Source organism: Phyllobates terribilis, unplaced genomic scaffold, assembly GCF_046119375.1.
Source record: "Phyllobates terribilis strain yellow unplaced genomic scaffold, ASM4611937v1 Scaffold_12__6_contigs__length_324123572, whole genome shotgun sequence".
NCBI lineage: Eukaryota > Metazoa > Chordata > Amphibia > Anura > Dendrobatidae > Phyllobates > Phyllobates terribilis.
This window is the reverse complement of record NW_027362772.1, coordinates 97,084,099-97,103,372: the sequence shown is the minus strand read 5'-3', so window position 1 is coordinate 97,103,372 and position 19,274 is coordinate 97,084,099. Positions and strand designations below refer to the sequence as shown.

The 19,274-nt window shown below is 51.2% G+C and overlaps 1 protein-coding gene across 1 annotated transcript; it reads left to right on the top strand.

Annotated features, from left to right (window-relative positions):
- Positions 1 to 688: 688 nt before the first annotated feature.
- On the top strand, positions 689 to 19,066 carry LOC141173111 (uncharacterized). The gene is made up of 3 exons (XM_073657754.1): positions 689 to 1,515; positions 4,676 to 4,773; positions 18,797 to 19,066. Exons 1-2 carry the CDS (start codon positions 781 to 783, stop codon positions 4,739 to 4,741), a joined length of 801 nt encoding a protein of 266 aa, XP_073513855.1. The 5' UTR covers positions 689 to 780; the 3' UTR covers positions 4,742 to 4,773; positions 18,797 to 19,066.
- The last annotated feature ends 208 nt before the right edge of the window (positions 19,067 to 19,274 follow it).

The window sequence follows — 19,274 nt, the reverse complement described above, 5'->3', positions numbered from 1 at the left end:
CCAGCAGAATAGTGAGTGCAGCTCTGGAGTATAATACAGGAGGTAACTCAGGATCAGTAATGTCATGTATGTACACAGTGACTGCACCAGCAGAATAGTGAGTGCAGCTCTGGAGTATAGTACAGGATGTAACTCAGGATCAGTAATGTAATGTATGTACACAGTGACTGCACCAGCAGAATAGTGAGTGCAGCTCTGGAGTATAATACAGGAGGTAACTCAGGATCAGTAATGTAATGTATGTACACAGTGACTGCACCAGCAGAATAGTGAGTGCAGCTCTGGAGTATAATACAGGATGTAACTCAGGATCAGTAATGTAATGTATGTACACAGTGATTGCACCAGCAGAATAGTGAGTGCAGCTCTGGAGGATAATACAGGATGTAACTCAGGATCAGTAATGTAATGTCTGTACACAGTGACTGCACCAGCAGCATACTGGGTGCAGCTCTGATCAGCTGCTAGTCAGTGTGGTGATTACGGGTGTGGTGGCTGCAGATCCTGCTGTGAGCTCCTGATCTCTGAGAACCAACACCTCTCCACCTGGGGACCTGCTCTCTCTCTTTCCCGGAGGGAGAGCTGGTTTCTGGGATGAGTGAAGGAGCCAAGTCCCAGGCTTCTGCTTCCCGAACCAGGCCGGCGGGGGGCAGAAGAAACCAGCAACCGGCCTGCACATCAGAGGACTCGGGGGTGAGACGCTGCACCAGGAGTCGCAGCAATGTGGCTCCTACTCCTCCCGGGATTGTGGAGACCCCCAGAAGCCGCAAGGCTTCCAGCATGGAGGTAAAGCCTGACAGCGGCGTGCATGATGGTGCTCCTTCCGGAGGAAAGCGGAGTGCTCACGGAGGTGAGGCCGACCTCCCTGAGGGGGGTTGGGCGCTGCAGGGACCCCGGGAGTCTGTGTCCACCTATGCCTTCCGGGTCATGATCCGCCTCCGTGAGTATGAAGATGCCAGTAAGCTCATCAGGAGGCTCCGGGAGGAGCTGCGCTGCACAAGCACCAAAGCTGCGGGGGCCTCCAAACAGAGCAAGGCTAAACTCCAGGCCGAGGTAAAGCGACTGACCAGCGAGATTCACCTGCTGGAACTGAGGAAAGCTGACATCAGGGAGCAGAGTGGTCATTTCAAAGAAAAACTAATAAATGAAGACCGCTTTAGAGAAATGGCTGATACCAGAGAGCAAAGGCAGATGGGGCTGCAGCCTGAGAGCCAGGTGGATGATGAGAGTGATGATGACCAGCAGGAAGCCCCACCTGGCAGCCTGCAAAGTCACCCGCAGGCCACGTGCAGCGAGCTCCCTGCAGGACAGGTGACAGTGACATCCGGTCGCAGTTCTGCTGGCTCTGGGGAGGACAGTGACAGCAGCGGCCAGGGAGGGGCGCTAATGGCGGAGATTAAGCTCCTGGAGTCCCCAGTGTGCCTCCAAAACTTCCATCTTGGTGACGATCTACCAGAAGAGGCACCTGGGGGCCACAAAAAGGCAAAGAAGACCAAGCCAAAGCTGCAGGAGGCGGTAAGATACGTATATGCCCCCCTCCCTGTACCCCCTGAGTCGGCGGCAGGCTCAGCTCGCTGTATAAGCCCCGTTGCCCAGCCCAGCCCGGGTTCTGCTGTGGATCCGGTGCAAAGGCGCGGGGAGATTACAGAGCGCGGTAGTGAGGCGCAGAGCTCCGTCTCTGCTTGTAGTAGCGGGGACGCAGCAGGAGGTGCATCAGCCGAGAGGCTGGACAGTGAGGGCGGCCCGGCGGCGGGCGTTCCATCAGGCCACGATGCTGTGGTGCGCTCCTCAGTGGGAGGAGGGAGCAGCCTCGGCACCTCTGAATGCTGTTGCCGCTGATCACTTAGTTGAGAAGCGACGGCAGTGTGAGGGGGCGGTCGGGGCTGAGCGTTCCGGTCCTCCCACGAAAGTGCTATTTTGTGTTGGCGTCGCTGGTCCGGAAGATCCTGATGCTAAAGATCAGCGGCGCCTAACAGCATCTAAAGATCAGCGGCACATTATACCGAATGCCAAACAGCGGAAATTACCGACCAATGATGTGGAGGGCACACATAAGACCGGGGGTGAGGTCGCCTCCAGTTCTATGGAGGTGACTGAGCCCCTTGTGCCTGATGCAGAGGTCAAAATGTCATCCGCCATTGTTACTGGTCCAGCAGGAATGAATGTGGTGGTGGGGGTGAATGAGGCTAATTCATTGTCTAGTGGTGTGGTTGCTGGTTTGGTGGAGGGTGAGATGGAGGTGGGTAATGGTGTTGCTGTTCGGGCTGATGTGGTCACTGGTCCGGTTGCCCCCCCGGGGGTGGCAACGCCTGTCCAGAGTTATGCCAGTGTCACCTCCGGGGCAAATAGGGCATCCTCCTTGTCTCCGGGCTTTGGGGACGGTATGTTGCAACGGCGCCTTCTGGAGGCTCTAAAGAAGGGGGAGAGATCACTAATGGTAGAGGGTCGAGAGGTTGATCTAACCTTCTGGATAGAGAGGCATGGCCTCGGGGCCTTCCGAGAGCAAAAAGGGGGGGATACAGTGTGGTCCCTCCCAACAGCCGGGCCAGGCAGTGTGCGTAGGAATGTGGTCCGTCTTCGGTGGAGGGGCAGTGATGCATGTCCTCCAAGGTCTAAAGTTGTGGAGCTCCTGCTGAGGATGGGCTTCAAGGCGATTGACATCTACGCCTTGATACATCCCTATTCCACGCCTGAGTTTGATGTCAGCTTTGTTCGGCCGGAGGGGCTTGAGCTCTTCTGGGCGAATTATGAGCTGGCAAAAAATGAGCCCGGCTGGCGAGACTTTGCCGTTCAGGCAGTGTCTCGCCAAAACCAGATCAAGAAAGTGACCGTGATGACTCGTAACGAGTCGCTTTCTTGCTATGACATCATGACGTGGCTTGGTCGGTATGGAGAGGTGGTGGAGATGCCATAGAAAAACCGCGACGAGTTTGGTATCTGGTCAGGGGCCTGGACGTTTATGGTAAAACTTAAGCGTTCAGGTGGTACGGTTGCCCACATTCCATCGTCTGCCTTCCTGGGTAGGGATCGTATCCTGGTCTTCTACCAGGGGCAACCGAAGCTCTGTCACAGGTGCGGCGACCCCACACACTTCAGTGCAAACTGCACCGTGCAGAAATGTGCGTTGTGTGGGGGTGTCGGCCATCTTGCCGCCTCTTGTGTGGAGATTAGGTGCCACCTGTGTGGTGAGTTAGGTTACCCATTCAGCCGTTGTCCTCGCTCCTTCGCTAATGCAGTCGAGACCCCGGTGGGAGTAAGCCGTGAGGCCGATTCTGCTGGGGAGGGGACTAGCAGGGGTGGGGGAGCCGAGGGGCCAGGGAAGAAAAGCAATAAAAAGACACCTGCCCAGCTGAGGCGTCTAGACAAGCGCAGACAGGAGAGGGAGCGGGGCGAGCCCCAGACTACCGGGGCAGCCCCTGTCCTGGATGCCAGTCTTGCTGCTGAGGCCCCGAGGGATGATGAGTTGGATGAGGAGGTCAGGAGGATCCACAGGGAGGAAACCGCCTCTGCCTCAGAATCCTCCCATTATGAAAGTATGGATGAGGATAATAAGCGGTGGCTAGAGAACAAGCGTAAGCTCGGCACCAAAAAGAAGAAAAAGAAGGGAGATAAAACATCTTCTCCCGCTCTGACCAAGGTACCTAAGGAAGGTAAATCTGACTCCCCTCTGGTTGGTCTTTCTAACCGGTTCCAAGCCCTTGATAACATCTCTTCCTCTGAGGAGGAGGCCGAGGGTGAGGTTCCGGCTTCAGCGGAGCTTACAGGGGGCGCCGAGTCTCCTTCTCCTGGGGATGCAGGGTCCTTGGGGGGAGGGACTGGCCCAGAGTCCGGAGACGAGGACGAAAAAAGAAGGAAAAATGTGGGAATGGACACCTCTGTGTCATTAAAGAGGGGGAAGGATTCCTCCTCTGAGGCAGAGGGTAAGGGGGGTGGGAAGAAGAAAGCCATCTAACTCAATCACCAATGATGGCGGTACCCACTCCGTTGACGCTGGCTTCCATTAATGTCGCCAGCATTAAGTCAAATATGGCTAGATTTGCGGCCTTTGATTTTCTCAGCCGGGTTGAAGCTGACATTTTCTTTTTGCAAGAGACCAGGCTGCCAAATATGGCAGAGGTGTTTATAGCTAAGAGGGAGTGGAGACTCGGGCCCTCCTATTGGTCTCTTGCGGCCGAGCCGTATAGCGGAGTGGCGGTCCTTTTTACCGCACCAGTAGAATGCCGACGGGTTATTGAGTTAGAAATGGGGAGGTGCCTGATATTAGATGTCCTCATGAAGGGACAGGAGCTTCGGCTCATTAACATTTATGGTCCCCAATCTAAGTGGGACCGGAAGTGTCTCTTTACGAGGATCAAGCCCTACCTTTTTACGAGTCGGCAGGTCGTCTTTGGAGGGGACTTCAACACTGTCACGAGGCCCCGGGATAGAGGAGGTTCCAGAGACAAGCTGACTTATGATAGCGTCGCCCTTAATAGTATAGCTAGTGAGGCTCGCCTGGTGGATGTCCACATCCGGCACACCCCAGGCCACGAGGGGTTCACCTATCATAGAGGTAACTGTAGGTCCAGGATAGACAGGTTTTATTTAAAGGAGGAAGCTGTCTCTTCAGCAGTATCTGTTGTTGAGGTGGAGTTCTCCGATCACTGTATGATTTTGTTTTCCCTGAATGTTACAGCGACCCCCCGGATGGGAAGAGGCTTTTGAAGGCTCAATTCGTCTCTCTTGGAAGAAGCGGAGATAAGACAGTCTTTTGAGGATTTTCTTCAGAGCCAGGTACCCTTACTGGATCTTTGTAGTAGTAAGTCAGAGTGGTGGGAGATGTTCAAGAAAAGGGTGGCGAGATTCTTCCGCCAGCTCTCGAGCCTCAGGAGCCTGGACAGGTACCGCCTGTATCAGGGCCTGAGGAGGAAACTCGAGCATCTTGTCTCAACTGGAGGTAGCCGCGAGGAGATCTCCAGAGTGAAATCTTTGCTAATGAGGTGTCAGTATGATAGACACGCATCTTTGGTTTTTGAGAGGGATTACGGGAAGTACCGCTCGCCCGACCCTTACAGAAACTGCAAGATGTCAGTGAATAGTAAAGTTGTTACAGGACTGGTTGACACTGCAGGGTCCCTGAAAAGATCCAGATCGGGGATCCTGGAGGTCGTCAGATCCTTCTACTCGCACCTCTTGGGGAATAATGAGTAGTAGAATAATGAGTGCAGCTCTGGAGTATAATACAGGATGTAACTCAGGATCAGTAATGTAATGTATGTACACAGTGACTGCACCAGCAGAATAGTGAGTGCAGCTCTGGAGTATAATACAGGATGTAACTCAGGATCAGTAATGTAATGTAGGTACATGACGCGCCCCTGGGCCTGAGTCTCGCAGCGTTGCGCACGCGGGAGCCTACCCGGAGCCGGATCAGATGGGGTAGTAGTCTCGTGGCGGTGACCCGGTCCGTGCCCAGGGAGTCAGACTAAGTGGCAGTCTATTAGCAGTAGATGGTGGATGACTACGCCACCCGTTGAATGCAGCTATGGAGCTGCCGCTGCAGGGCAGACCGCTGAGGCCGGTGGAAGGATGGTGCAGCGTGGATGGTATAACCCCCAACGGGAGGGGTATGGCCTCAGGGCAGCCGACGTGGAAGATGGGGGTAGCAGGAACCACTCAGAGACGGTGCGGTGTAATTCAGGGTCTTTACTGGTAACAACGATAGACCCTCCCGGAGTACTTGCTAGCGAACGGGGCCTGGTCAGTCCTTGAGCAGATGGGATCTCCCCTGGCCAGGCGGAGTTGTAGGCCTCCCAAACTGACTGTACTCTTCTGGCTACCTTGCTAGAAGCGGATATAAGTAGCCCACGTCCCTGAGTGTACCGTGTGGTGCTCACCCGTATGGCCGGTGACTCGGGGCCTTCTATTGGCTTCCGCTCCACGATGGCGGTGCTGGTCCCACACGTGTGACCGTGCCTTCGGGTTTCTGGGCCTGAGGACCTGAAATCCCCTGCCGGTCGGCTTCTGCTGCTGGGTAAGAGTTAGTCCCCACAGCCTCGGACGCCGGGTCCGGTAAGAAAGCTTCCCAGTCAGGGCGAGCTCTGCAGCTGCCAGCCCCTGACTCGTAGTAGTATTGCTCCCACTGAGCTCCAGCTGTTTCTTCCTATGACTGTTTCTTGTCTCTACTCTCCTGGACTCCTAACCCTGCTTCAGCCCCGGGTTTATATAGGGGAAGTTCTTCCCCTCCCAAGACTGGGCAGGAGGTGTGGCATGCACAGGATCCCTGACCAAAGGACCTCCCACCTGCTCTCAGACATAACATCTCTATCACTGTGGCAACCAGACCCCTGGGGTGTCACATTCCCCCCTAGTGAAATTTAGTACTCCGGGACTAAACATATTTTAGAAAAACATAACAAGATAAAAACAATAATAATACAATAAGAAAAACATATAAAGATGGTTACGGCATGTCCGTAACCGGGTGCAGTCTTTGAAGAAAAGCAAGGTGTCCATTTCACCAAAACAGGGAGACGTAACCAGGTAGGGGTTTGTCCTACCCCGAGTCCTTAACAGTCTTTAGTCCGTCCTGGGTTACGCTCCAACTATGTACACAGGATTCCCGGTAAATCCACCAAGGACTCCTACAAATAACTAGAAACACAAAATTATACACAAGCAACAATACACAGGTAAACATAAATAAAACAATTTATACACTTCAAATCCTCCACCGTGCGGGTAACTGGCCTCTAGTGGCCCTAGTGGACCTACGGAGCTGACTGCCTAGCCCTGAACTACAGGGTGTAGGAGCTGTCAAGGGTAAACTGGGCAGCTGTCTACCGGCTCTTTGGCTCACTAGGGATATGGCAGGCTCACTGCAAGCAGAGGGTTGATCCTCCTGGTCTGCGGGTGTGGGGTCTTCTACCTCCTGGACCGGCTGTTCTTCCAGCTCTACCTGTTGCTCCGTAGGTGCTTGGGAGGCTGGTTGGAGGAAGGTGAGTACGGGTACCACAACCGCACCATTGACTTGAGTCCAAGACCGAGGGAAGTCCCCGAGCACAGTACTAACCATATCTTCCCTTTCCTCTACGGGTCGATGGTCTTCTTGTTCCTCTTCAGGGTTCCTTAGTTGTTCGGGACACTTCTTCAGGTGGTCCCGGGATACAATAGCTGTGGTTTCCCCTCCGTCTTTACTGATGGTACAAACCTTCGGGTTCTCGTGGCTTGAGGGCAGTACGGTGTACGGGTCCTTTTCCCACTGGTCGTCCAACTTGTGGAGCCGTCTCTTCCTCTTCAAGACCTGCTCTCCGGGTACCAGGGGAACAGCGGGAGCATACTGGTTGTAAGTTTTCTCTTGTCTTTTCCTAGCCTGACAGAGACTTCGCTCCACGCTCTCCTGTACTCTCCGGTACTGCTGCTGCCTCTCTGTGTCCCAGTCTGTTTCTGGTGAAGTGTCCTCGGGTGTCAGGACTCCCATTTCCAGGTCAACAGGTAACTTACCAGGTCTTGCCCTCAATAGGTAAGCCGGGGTACAGTTGGTGGAACCTACCGGGATGTGGTTGTATAGGTCCACCAGATCGGGCAACTTCTCAGGCCACAGACTGCGTTCTTCCAGGGGCAACGTTTTTAAAAGATCCATTACCACCTGGTTCATTTTCTCACAAAGTCCATTAGTTTGCGGATGGTAGGGTGTCGTCCTTATCTTCCGGCAGCCATACAGATTGCAGAATTCCTGGAAGACCTCCGCTTCAAAGGCAGGTCCCTGGTCCGTCAGCACTTGGTCCGGGTACCCGTGTGGACGGCAAAAGTGCTGCTGGAAGGCTCTAGCTGCTGTTTGAGCCGTTAAGTCCTTGACGGGGACGACAACCAAGAACCGGGAGTAATGATCCACGATGGTTAACGCGTAGACGTAGCCACTTCTGCTTGGGGTCAGTTTTACATGATCCAAGGCTACCAGTTCCAACGGTTGCCGGGTGACGATGGACTGCAGGGGAGTCTTCTGGCTGGCACGGTCCTTCCTTCTCAGGTTGCACGGGCCACAGTCTCTGCACCACTTCTCAATGGTTCCCCTCATGCCTACCCAGTGGAATCGCTCGCGCAGCAGGAACTCCAGCTTCTTCCACCCGAAGTGTCCAGCTCCGTCGTGGTATGCCTCCATCACCATGGCTGCGTCTCTTCGTGGCACCACTACTTGCCAGAGTAGTTCATGCGTCCGGGAGTTAACCATTCTGCGGCACAACTTCCCCTTGTAAAGGAACAGTCGACTCTTCTCTGCCCATAGTTGTTTGGCTTCCTCCGGAGCGTCTGGTTCAAGGCAAGCCTCCGGGCGAGTCAGCATCTCCTTCACCAGTCGGACGGCAGGGTCGCTGTCTTGCGTTTCCGCCCAGTTGTAGTGAGGTAAGGGGTTCAACGTAGCAGCCTGCTTACTCCTTACCCGGTAGGAATACTGGATAGTCCCATGACGGTGGAACGCAGGGAGTTCAACTTCTTCCAGTCCCTCCGGTTCTTCTCCTTCGTCCGGCAGGTTGGGCATCCTGGACAGGGCATCCGCGTTGGTATTGGAGCGTCCGGCCCGGTATTTGATTGTGAACTCGTAGTTGGACAGACGGGCCATCCACCTCTGCTCCAGGGCACCGAGTCTTGCCGTGTCCAGGTGTGTCAACGGGTTGTTATCCGTGTACACGGTGAACCGGGAAGAAGCGAGGTAATGCTTAAAGCGCTCGGTGACTGCCCATACTACGGCCAGGAACTCTAGCTTAAATGAGCTGTAATTCTCGGGGTTCCTTTCGGTGGGTCGCAGTTTTCGGCTGGCGTAGGCGATTACTCGTTCCTTCCCCTGCTGGATCTGGGACAGTACGGCTCCTAGCCCGATGTTACTGGCGTCGGTGTAGAGGATAAAGGGCTGGCTATAATCCGGGTACGCCAGGATTTCGTCCCCCGTGAGGGCCATCTTCAGCTGGCGGAAGGACTCTTCTTCCAGCTCCTCCCATTTGAAGGGCGGCTTCTGGTTCTTGGCCTTCCGGGACTGGCCTATCAGGAGGTCCTGCATAGGTGCTGCCTTTTTGGTGAAACCGGGAATAAACCTTCGGTAGTAGCCTACCAACCCGAGGAACTGCCGCACTTCTTTTACGCTGGAGGGGCTTGGCCATTCCTTAATTGCGGTGATCTTATCAGGGTCGGGAGCCACTCCGTCAGCGCTCACCACGTGTCCCAGGTACTGCACCTTTGGTTTCAGGAGGTGACACTTGGAGGGTTTCACCTTTAGGCCGTAACTCGCCAGAGCTTCGAACACTTCCGCCAGGTGTTTCAGGTGGTCCTCATACGTCTTGGAATATACGATGACATCGTCCAGGTACAACAAGACCGTCTCGAAGTTTCTGTGGCCCAGACAACACTCCATTAGTCGTTGGAAGGTTCCTGGTGCGTTGCAGAGTCCGAACGGCATGCAGGTGAACTCGCTAAGTCCCATCGGGGTGGTGAATGCGGTCTTCTCCCGGTCCGCCTCTGCTACAGTAACCTGCCAGTACCCGCTAGTGAGATCCAAGGTAGAGAAGAAGTTAGCAGATCTTAAAGCAGCCAATGACTCCTCTATCCTTGGTAAGGGGTACGCATCCTTGTGTGTGATACGGTTGATTTTCCGGTAATCTACACACATCCTCATGGTGTTGTCTTTTTTTCTGACTAAGACTAGTGGAGCTGCCCAGGGGCTACAGCTATCCCTGATCACCCCAGCCTCCTTCATGTCTCTAAGCATCCCCTTGGCGTGTTGGTAGTGGGCAGGGGGTACGGGTCGATACCTCTCTTTTATAGGAGGATGGTCTCCCGTGGGGATGTGGTGTTCTACCCCCTTGACTCGCCCGAAGTCTAACGGGTGTTTACTGAACACTCTCTCGTACTCTTGAACCACCCGATAGACTCCTTGTTTCTGGTGTGCGGGAGTGGAGTCAGTACCCAGATGTAGTTGCTGACACCAGTCCTCCATGTTTTTCTTAGAGCCGTTACCTTCCTCCGGGTGAGATGGAGGCAAGGGTTCCACAGATTGTATAGAATTTTGGTTAATGGTATATAATTTAGCTAGCGTGGCATACCGGGGCAGATACACTTCCCTCTCCCCGATATTTATTATGCGAACGGGCACCCTCCCATGGCGTACATCAACCACCCCCCGTGCTGTCAAAATGGTGGGCCTACTGTCCGAGTAAACTGGTTCTACCATTGCCTGGTAATCCCTACCTCTCAGACCAATAGCTGCCCGGCACCAAATCATCATTTCACTTTTTGGGGGCATGGCAATAGGAAAAGGGTCACACATTCTTACGCTACCAATCTCACCGCCGGAGAGTTCCACCTGTTGCCGTCGCATCAGTGCCCGGATCTCTTTCTGGAGCACCCGCTGCTCGCCGGAGCTGGCGTTCTTGGCAACCTGCTGTAAAAGGAAAATCACCTCTGCAAGACAATTTTCAATTACATTAGTTCCTAGAGTTATTTTTGGGTGACTCTCATGTTTGTCAATATCTACAATGATCAGTCCCTGTGCTGCCAGTTCGACTCTACCGATTTTGATGGTCACCTCTTTAAATCCGATCTGTGGCACGGGCTGACCATTGCTGGCGATGATACTCAAGTCGTCGTCAGGGTAGCGGGTAATATCCGAGTCATTCCAGTACTGCTTAAAGAGCACGTACGGGATGGTGGTGACCTGTGACCCGGTGTCCAGTAGGGCACTCATGGGAATGCCATCCAGTACCACAGGCAAGACTGGACGTCCTCCCACATATCTGTCGCGCCAGTTCGATGGGCCTGGTGATCTTTTTCCTGGGGGTTGGCCCTCTACCCCAGGTTGTGCCCGTTTAAAGAACAGTACCTTGCCATATGTCCGGGTTGATTGCAGCGGCGGCAGATGGGTCGTCCGTCCTCGCTGTATCGGTCACTGGGTCTTCCTCTGGCCGGTGGGGTCCTCCTTGGTCGACGCCACGGGATGTCCTCCGGTCCGGATGCCAGCTGGATCTTCCCTGGGGTGGAAACCTGTAAAGACTGCACAGTTCGGGTTAGTGCAGCAACGCTCTTAACTAGCTCTTGGACCTGATGGTGTAGGTCTGGAGCCGGGTCATTGTCCAAAGCCTGCGCATCAGCTCCCACAGGCCCTGCCGACAAGGGCGCCGCCTCCTGGTGGTAAGTAATAGCTGGGCGCCTGTGGGTCATAACGCCACCCGGTGCCGGTTCTCGGAGCACCCGGATGGCTCTGTCCTTGAACTGTGCAAAGCCCAGATGGGGATCCTGTAAGGCCATCGCCCGCAACTGGGTTCGGTGGGCATTACAATACAGTCCCTCTATAAATTGTTCAGTCAACAGCCTGTCCTCGTTTCCCACTCCATCAGGGTCAGTCTGCTTAATGGCCCTCAGGGCCTCTTGTAGGTTTAGTGCATAGTCCCTTATACTCTCATGCGCTCGCTGCTTGCACCCGTAGAATCTAAGCTTAATCTCGGCTGAGGTGCGGGTATCAAAAGGTATCCTTCAGCCGGGTTAGTATCCCTGCGACAGTCTTCCTCCCAGGTGGCCAGGATTTTACTTCCCTTTTAGCTGCCCCGGTTAGTTGGGCCACCAGGATGCTCACTTTTTGCTCTTCTGTGAGGGGGTACACCTGGAAGAGGCTATCCAGCTTTTCTCTAAAGTCATGCAGGGTATGTGACTCCCCTGAGTACTGGGGTAGCCAAGCTGCTCCCGGGATATAGGGCATGGTGAAGGGCATAACTGCAGCAGCGGTGGCACTGGCGGGGGTTGAGGCAGTGAAGCTCTCCTCCGTATCCGACATCTTCCTCCCCCCTAGTGGACCGTGGCCTACCTTGCGATGATCCTGTTCCGTAGGCCGCGGCTCCGCAGTAGATCGTCAGAGTTGAGGACCTTCCGTCGCGCTCCGGTGACGTCGGCGTCTGCTGGGCTCCTTCCAGGACCTTACGCAACGTCCGGACGTGAGGCGGGGCTTCAGTTCTCGCGCGCTTTCGAAGTCCACGCCCCTCTTCTTCCCGCGCGGCGTCCTCAAGATGGCGTCCAATGGCGGGAAAACTCCACGGATGGCGGGAAGAAGGCCGAAGATGGCGCCGGATGGCGGGAAAACTTCGCGGACGGCGGGAAGAAGGCAGAAGATGGCGCCGGATGGCGGGAAAACTTCACCACTGGTAAGTTTGAACAGTCTTTGCTTTTCAGGCACGCAGTACCCGGTGGTTGCGGGCACGAAATCCTGCCGACTACGCCAAAAGTTGACGCGCCCCTGGGCCTGAGTCGCGCAGCGTTGCGCACGCGGGAGCCTACCCGGAGCCGGATTAGATGGGGGTAGTAGTCTCGTGGCGGTGACCCGGTCCGTGCCCAGGGAGTCAGACTAAGTGGCAGTCTATTAGCAGTAGATGGTGGATGACTACGCCACCCGTTGAATGCAGCTATGGAGCTGCCGCTGCAGGGCAGACCGCTGAGGCCGGTGGAAGGATTATGCAGCGTGATAGTATAACCCCCAACGGGAGGGGTATGGCCTCAGGGCAGCCGACGTGGAAGATGGGGGTAGCAGGAACCACTCAGAGACGGTGCGGTGTAATTCAGGGTCTTTACTGGTAACAACGATAGACCCTCCCGGAGTACTTGCTAGCGAACGGGGCCTGGTCAGTCCTTGAGCAGATGGGATCTCCCCTGGCCAGGCGGAGTTGTAGGCCTCCCAAACTGACTGTACTCTTCTGGCTACCTTGCTAGAAGCGGATATAAGTAGCCCACGTCCCTGAGTGTACCATGTGGTGCTCACCCGTATGGCCGGTGACTCGGGGCCTTCTATTGGCTTCCGCTCCACGATGGCGGTGCTGGTCCCACGCGTGTGACCGTGCCTTCGGGTTTCTGGGCCTGAGGACCTGAAATCCCCTGCCGGTCGGCTTCTGCTGCTGGGTAAGAGTTAGTCCCCACCGCCTCGGACGCCGGGTCCGGTAAGAAAGCTTCCCAGTCAGGGTGAGCTCTGCAGCTGCCAGCCCCTGACTCGTAGTAGTATTGCTCCCACTGAGCTCCAGCTGTTTCTTCCTATTCCTATGTCTGTTTCTTGTCTCTACTCTCCTGGACTCCTAACCCTGCTTCAGCCCCGGGTTTATATAGGGGAAGTTCTTCCCCTCCCAAGACTGGGCAGGAGGTGTGGCATGCACAGGATCCCTGACCAAAGGACCTCCCACCTGCTCTCAGACATAACATCTCTATCACTGTGGCAACCAGACCCCTGGGGTGTCACATACACAGTGACTGTACCAGCAGAATAGTGAGTGCAGCTCTGGAGTATAATACAGGAGGTAACTCAGGATCAGTAATGTAATGTATGGACACAGTGACTGCACCAGCAGAATAGAGAGTGCAGCTCTGGAGTATAATAACAGGATGTAGCTCAGGATCAGTAATGTAATGTATGTACACAGTGACTGCACCAGCAGAATAGTGAGTGCAGCTCTGGAGTATAATAACAGGATGTAGCTCAGGATCAGTAATGTAATGTATGTACACAGTGACTGCACCAGCAGAATAGTGAGTGCAGCTCTGGAGTATAATACAGGATGTAACTCAGGATCAGTAATGTAATGTATGTACACAGTGACTGCACCAGCAGAATAGTGAGTGCAGCTCTGGAGTATAATACAGGATGTAACTCAAGATCAGTAATGTAATGTATGTACACAGTGACTGCACCAGCAGAATAGTGAGTGCAGCTCTGGAGTATAATACAGGAGGTAACTCAGGATCAGTAATGTAATGTATGTACACAGTGACTGCACCAGCAGAATAGTGAGTGCAGCTCCGGAGTATAATACAGGATGTAGCTCAGGATCAGTAATGTAATGTATGTACACAGTGACTGCACCAGCAGAATAGTGAGTGCAGCTCTGGAGTATAATACAGGATGTAACTCAGGATCAGAAATGTAATGTATGTACACAGTGACTGCACCAGCAGAATAGTGAGTGCAGCTCTGGAGTATAATACAGGATGTAACTCAGGATCAGTAATGTAATGTATGTACGCAGTGACTGCACCAGCAGAATAGAGAGTGCGGCTCTGGAGTATAATACAGGAGGTAACTCAGGATCAGTAATGTAATGTATGTACACAGTGACTGCACCAGCAGAATAGTGAGTGCAGCTCTGGCATATAATACAGGAGGTAACTCAGGATCAGAAATGTAATGTATGTACACAGTGACTACACCAGCAGAATAGAGAGTGCGGCTCTGGAGTATAATACAGGAGGTAACTCAGGATCAGTAATGTAATGTATCTACACAGTGACTGCACCAGCAGAATAGTGAGTGCAGCTCTGGAGTATAATACAGGATGTAACTCAGGATCAGTAATGTAATGTATGTACACAGTGACTGCACCAGCAGAATAGTGAGTGCAGCTCTGGAGTATAATACAGGAGGTAACTCAGGATCAGTAATGTAATGTATGTACACAGTGACTGCACCAGCAGAATAGAGAGTGCGGCTCTGGAGTATAATACAGGAGGTAACTCAGGATCAGTAATGTAATGTATGTACACAGTGACTGCACCAGCAGAATAGAGAGTGCGGCTCTGGAGTATAATACAGGAGGTAACTCAGGATCAGTAATGTAATGTATGTACACAGTGACTGCACCAGCAGAATAGAGAGTGCGGCTCTGGAGTATAATACAGGAGGTAACTCAGGATCAGTAATGTAATGTATGTACACAGTGACTGCACCAGCAGAATAGTGAGTGCAGCTCTGGAGTATAATACAGGATGTAACTCAGGATCAGTAATGTAATGTATGTACACAGTGACTGCACCAGCAGAATAGTGAGTGCAGCTCTGGAGTATAATACAGGATGTAACTCAGGATCAGTAATGTAATGTATGTACACAGTGACTGCACCAGCAGAATAGTGAGTGCAGCTCTGGAGTATAATACAGGATGTAACTCAGGATCAGTAATGTAATGTATGTACACAGTGACTGCACCAGCAGAATAGTGAGTGCAGCTCTGGAGTATAATACAGGATGTAACTCAGGATCAGTAATGTAATGTATGTACACAGTGACTGCACCAGCAGAATAGTGAGTGCAGCTCTGGAGTATAATACAGGAGGTAACTCAGGATCAGTAATGTAATGTATGTACACAGTGACTGCACCAGCAGAATAGTGAGTGCAGCTCTGGAGTATAATACAGGAGGTAACTCAGGATCAGTAATGTAATGTATGTACACAGTGACTGCACCAGCAGAATAGAGAGTGCGGCTCTGGAGTATAATACAGGAGGTAACTCAGGATCAGTAATGTAATGTATGTACACAGTGACTGCACCAGCAGAATAGTGAGTGCAGCTCTGGAGTATAATACAGGAGGTAACTCAGGATCAGTAATGTAATGTATGTACACAGTGACTGCACCAGCAGAATAGAGAGTGCGGCTCTGGAGTATAATACAGGAGGTAACTCAGGATCAGTAATGTAATGTATGTACACAGTGACTGCACCAGCAGAATAGTGAGTGCAGCTCTGGAGTATAATACAGGATGTAACTCAGGATCAGTAATGTAATGTATGTACACAGTGACTGCACCAGCAGAATAGTGAGTGCAGCTCTGGGATATAATACAGGATGTAACTCAGGATCAGTAATGTAATGTATGTACACAATGACTGCACCAGCAGAATAGTGAGTGCAGCTCTGGAGTATAATACAGGATGTAACTCAGGATCAGTAATGTAATGTATGTACACAGTGACTGCACCAGCAGAATAGTGAGTGCAGCTCTGGAGTATAATACAGGAGGTAACTCAGGATCAGTAATGTAATGTATGTACACAGTGACTGCACCAGCAGAATAGAGAGTGCGGCTCTGGAGTATAATACAGGAGGTAACTCAGGATCAGTAATGTAATGTATGTACACAGTGGCTGCACCAGCAGAATAGTGAGTGCGGCTCTGGAGTATAATACAGGAGGTAACTCAGGATCAGTAATGTAATGTATGTACACAGTGACTGCACCAGCAGAATAGTGAGTGCAGCTCTGGAGTATAATAAAGGATGTAACTCAGGATCAGTAATGTAATGTATGTACACAGTGACTGCACCAGCATAATAGTGAGTGCAGCTCTGGTGTATAATACAGGATGTAACTCAGGATCAGTAATGTAATGTACACAGTGACTTCACCAGCAGAATAGTGAGTGCAGCTCTGGAGAATAATACAGGATGTAACTCCGGATCAGTAATGTAATGTATGTACACAGTGACTGCACCAGCAGAATAGTGAGTGCAGCTTTGGAGTATAATACAGGATGTAACTCAGGATCAGTAATGTAATGTATGTACACAGTGACTGCACCAGCAGAATAGTGAGTGCAGCTCTGGAGTATAATACAGGATGTAACTCGGGATCAGTAATGTAATGTATGTACACAGTGACTGCACCAGCAGGATAGTGAGTGCAGCTCTGGAGTATAATACAGGAGGTCATAGAATCATAGAATGGTAGAGTTGGAAGGGACCTCCTGGGTCATCTGGTCCAACCCCCTGCTCAAAGCAGGATTCACTAGATCATCTCAGACAGATGTCTGTCCAGCCTCTGTTTGAAGACGTCCATTGAAGGGGAACTCACCACCTCTCGTGGCAGCCTGTTCCACTCATTAATCACCCTAACTGTCAAAAAGTTTTTTCTAATATCTAATCTGTGTCTCCTCCCATTTAGTTTCATCCCATTGCTTCTAGTCTTTCCTTGTGCAAATGAGAATAAAGATGATCCTTCTACAATGTGACAGCCCTTGACATATTTGTAGACAGCTATTAAGTCTCCTCTCAGTCTTCTTTTTTGCAAGCTAAACATTCCCAAATCCTGCAACCGTTCCTCATAGGACATGGTTTGCAGACCAGTCACCATTCTGGTCGCTCTTCTCTGAACTTGCTCCAGTTTGTCTATGTCTTTTTTAAAATGTGGTGCCCAAAACTGTACACAGTATTCCAGATGAGGTCTGACCAAAGAGGAGTAAAGACCGATAATGACTTCACGTGATCTAGACTGTATGCTTCTGTTAATACATCCCAGAATTGTATTTGCCTTTTTTGCTGCTGCATCACACTGTTGACTCATGTTCAGTCTATGATCTATTAGTATACCTAAGTCTTTTTCACATGTACTGTTGCTTAGCTCTTTTCCTCCCATTCTGTATATGCTTTTTTCATTTTTATTGCCCAGATGTAGTACTTTGCATTTTTCCCTGTTAAAAACCATTCTGTTGGTTGCTGCCCACTGCTCCAGTTTATTTAGGTCTTTTTGAATCCTCTCTCTCTCTTCTCTAGTATTAGCTATCCCTCCTAGCTTTGTGTCATCAGCAAATTTAATCAGTTTACCCTCAATTCCTTCATCTAAATCATTGATAAAGATGTTGAACAATACAGGTCCCAGGACGGAGCCCTGTGGTACCCCACTTGAGACATTCATCCAGCTGGATGTGAAGCCATTTACAACCACCCTTTGAGTCCGATCACTAAGCCAGTTATGAATCCACCTAACAGTTGCCTGGTCCATTGCATACTTGGTCATTTTTTCAATAAGGATGGTGTGAGATACTTTGTCAAATGCTTTGCTGAAGTCAAGATATACTATATCTACAGCATTTCCCTGATCCACCCAGTCAGTGATTCTGTCATAGAAGGAAATTAAGTTAGTCTGACATGACTTGTTAGTTACAAACTCATGCTGACTCTGGTTAATCACTTCATTCTTATCCAGGTACTTACATACATGTTGTTTAATAATTTGTTCAAAGATCTTTCCTGGTATAGAAGTCAGACTCACCGGCCTATAGTTCCCTGGATCCACCTTCTTCCCCTTTTTGAAGATAGGAACAACATTTGCTCTTCTCCAGTCTTCTGGGACTTCTCCTGTTCTCCAAGAATTTTCAAAGATTATGGAGAGTGGTTCTAAAATTTCTTCTACGATCTCCTTCAGTACTCTGGGGTGTAATTCATCTGGACCTGGAGACTTGAACTCATTTATGTTAGCTAAATATTCCCTCACAATCTTTCTGTTTACAGATAACTTGGATTCCTCTATTCCTTTAAAAGGACAGTGAAGATCAGTTGATGTTACATTTTCTTTCTGAGAGAAAACAGATGCAAAATAGGAATTAAAAAGTTCGGCCTTCTCAACATCCTCTCTTACCATTTCTCCATTTTCATCCTGTAAAAATCCTATAGCATCTTTGACTTTTCTTTTACTTTTGACATACCCCCAAAATCCTTTTTTATTGCTTTTGACATCTCTTGCAAGCCTTAACTCATTGTCAGCTTTAGCTACCCTGATACGTGCCCTGCAGGAACTGCAGACTGCATTATAACTCAGGTAACTCAGGATCAGTAATGTAATGTATGTACACAGTGACTGCAGCAGCAGAATAGTGAGTGCAGCTCTGGAGTATAATACAGGAGGTAACTCAGGATCAGTAATGTAATGTATCTACACAGTGACTGCAGCAGCAGAATAGTGAGTGCAGCTCTGGTCTCTGTGTTAGGCTGCTTTACTTGGGGCCCTTTATATACAATAATGCTTCTGGATTATTGGTCGTGGCGTCTTTGCTGGGTGAAGTCATTCTTGGGCTTTGATTGTTCTCATTAATTACGATCAGGCGCCGGCTGTACTGTGCAGGGTTCGGCCGCAGTAACCTCTGCAGTCCCAGACAGTATCGGATATTACAGAAGCAGCGATCTGTGGCGTTATCTGATCTCCCGATATATAATCCTGCTGGGTTTTTGTTATATTATTTCTATTAATCAGGGAGTGCAAAGACCAGGAAGAGCGGTGGAGAGAAAACCGAGATCGATGGTGCTGGGAGGAAGCGAATCCGTCTGCTGCCCAAGACGCAAGAAGAGAACGGAGGGCAAAAAAAAAAAAAAACTGCGCCCGTGCCCCATACTACCGGTATCACAGTCCCAGGGAGCTGAGCTATGGAGCGCTACATCTACAATCTGTGCATCTCATCAGGTCGTGCACCTTGGAGGGTGTGCTGGGACTTGTAGTGTCTACTGCTGCAGTGCTGTATGAAGAGGTGGATATTATCATGCATGATGCAGGAATGATTTTGGATATATTGTTCTCCCCTCACCTGTAGGGTCAGGATCACACGCTGCAGCCTGTATATGGGCAGGATGCACATATCGCACCTGTAGAGTCAGGATCACACACTGCAGCCTGTATCTGGGCAGGATGCACATATCGCACCTGTAGGGTCAGGATCACACACTGCAGCCTGTAT

Bases quoted from the DNA above. Each gene is read 5' to 3' on its own strand.
- LOC141173111 (XM_073657754.1), top strand. From the start codon at position 781: ATGGAGGTAAAGCCTGACAGCGGCGTGCATGATGGTGCTCCTTCCGGA. The intron at 1,516-4,675 runs GTAAGATACGTA...TGAATGTTACAG, and splicing joins AGCCAAAGCTGCAGGAGGCG to CGACCCCCCGGATGGGAAGA.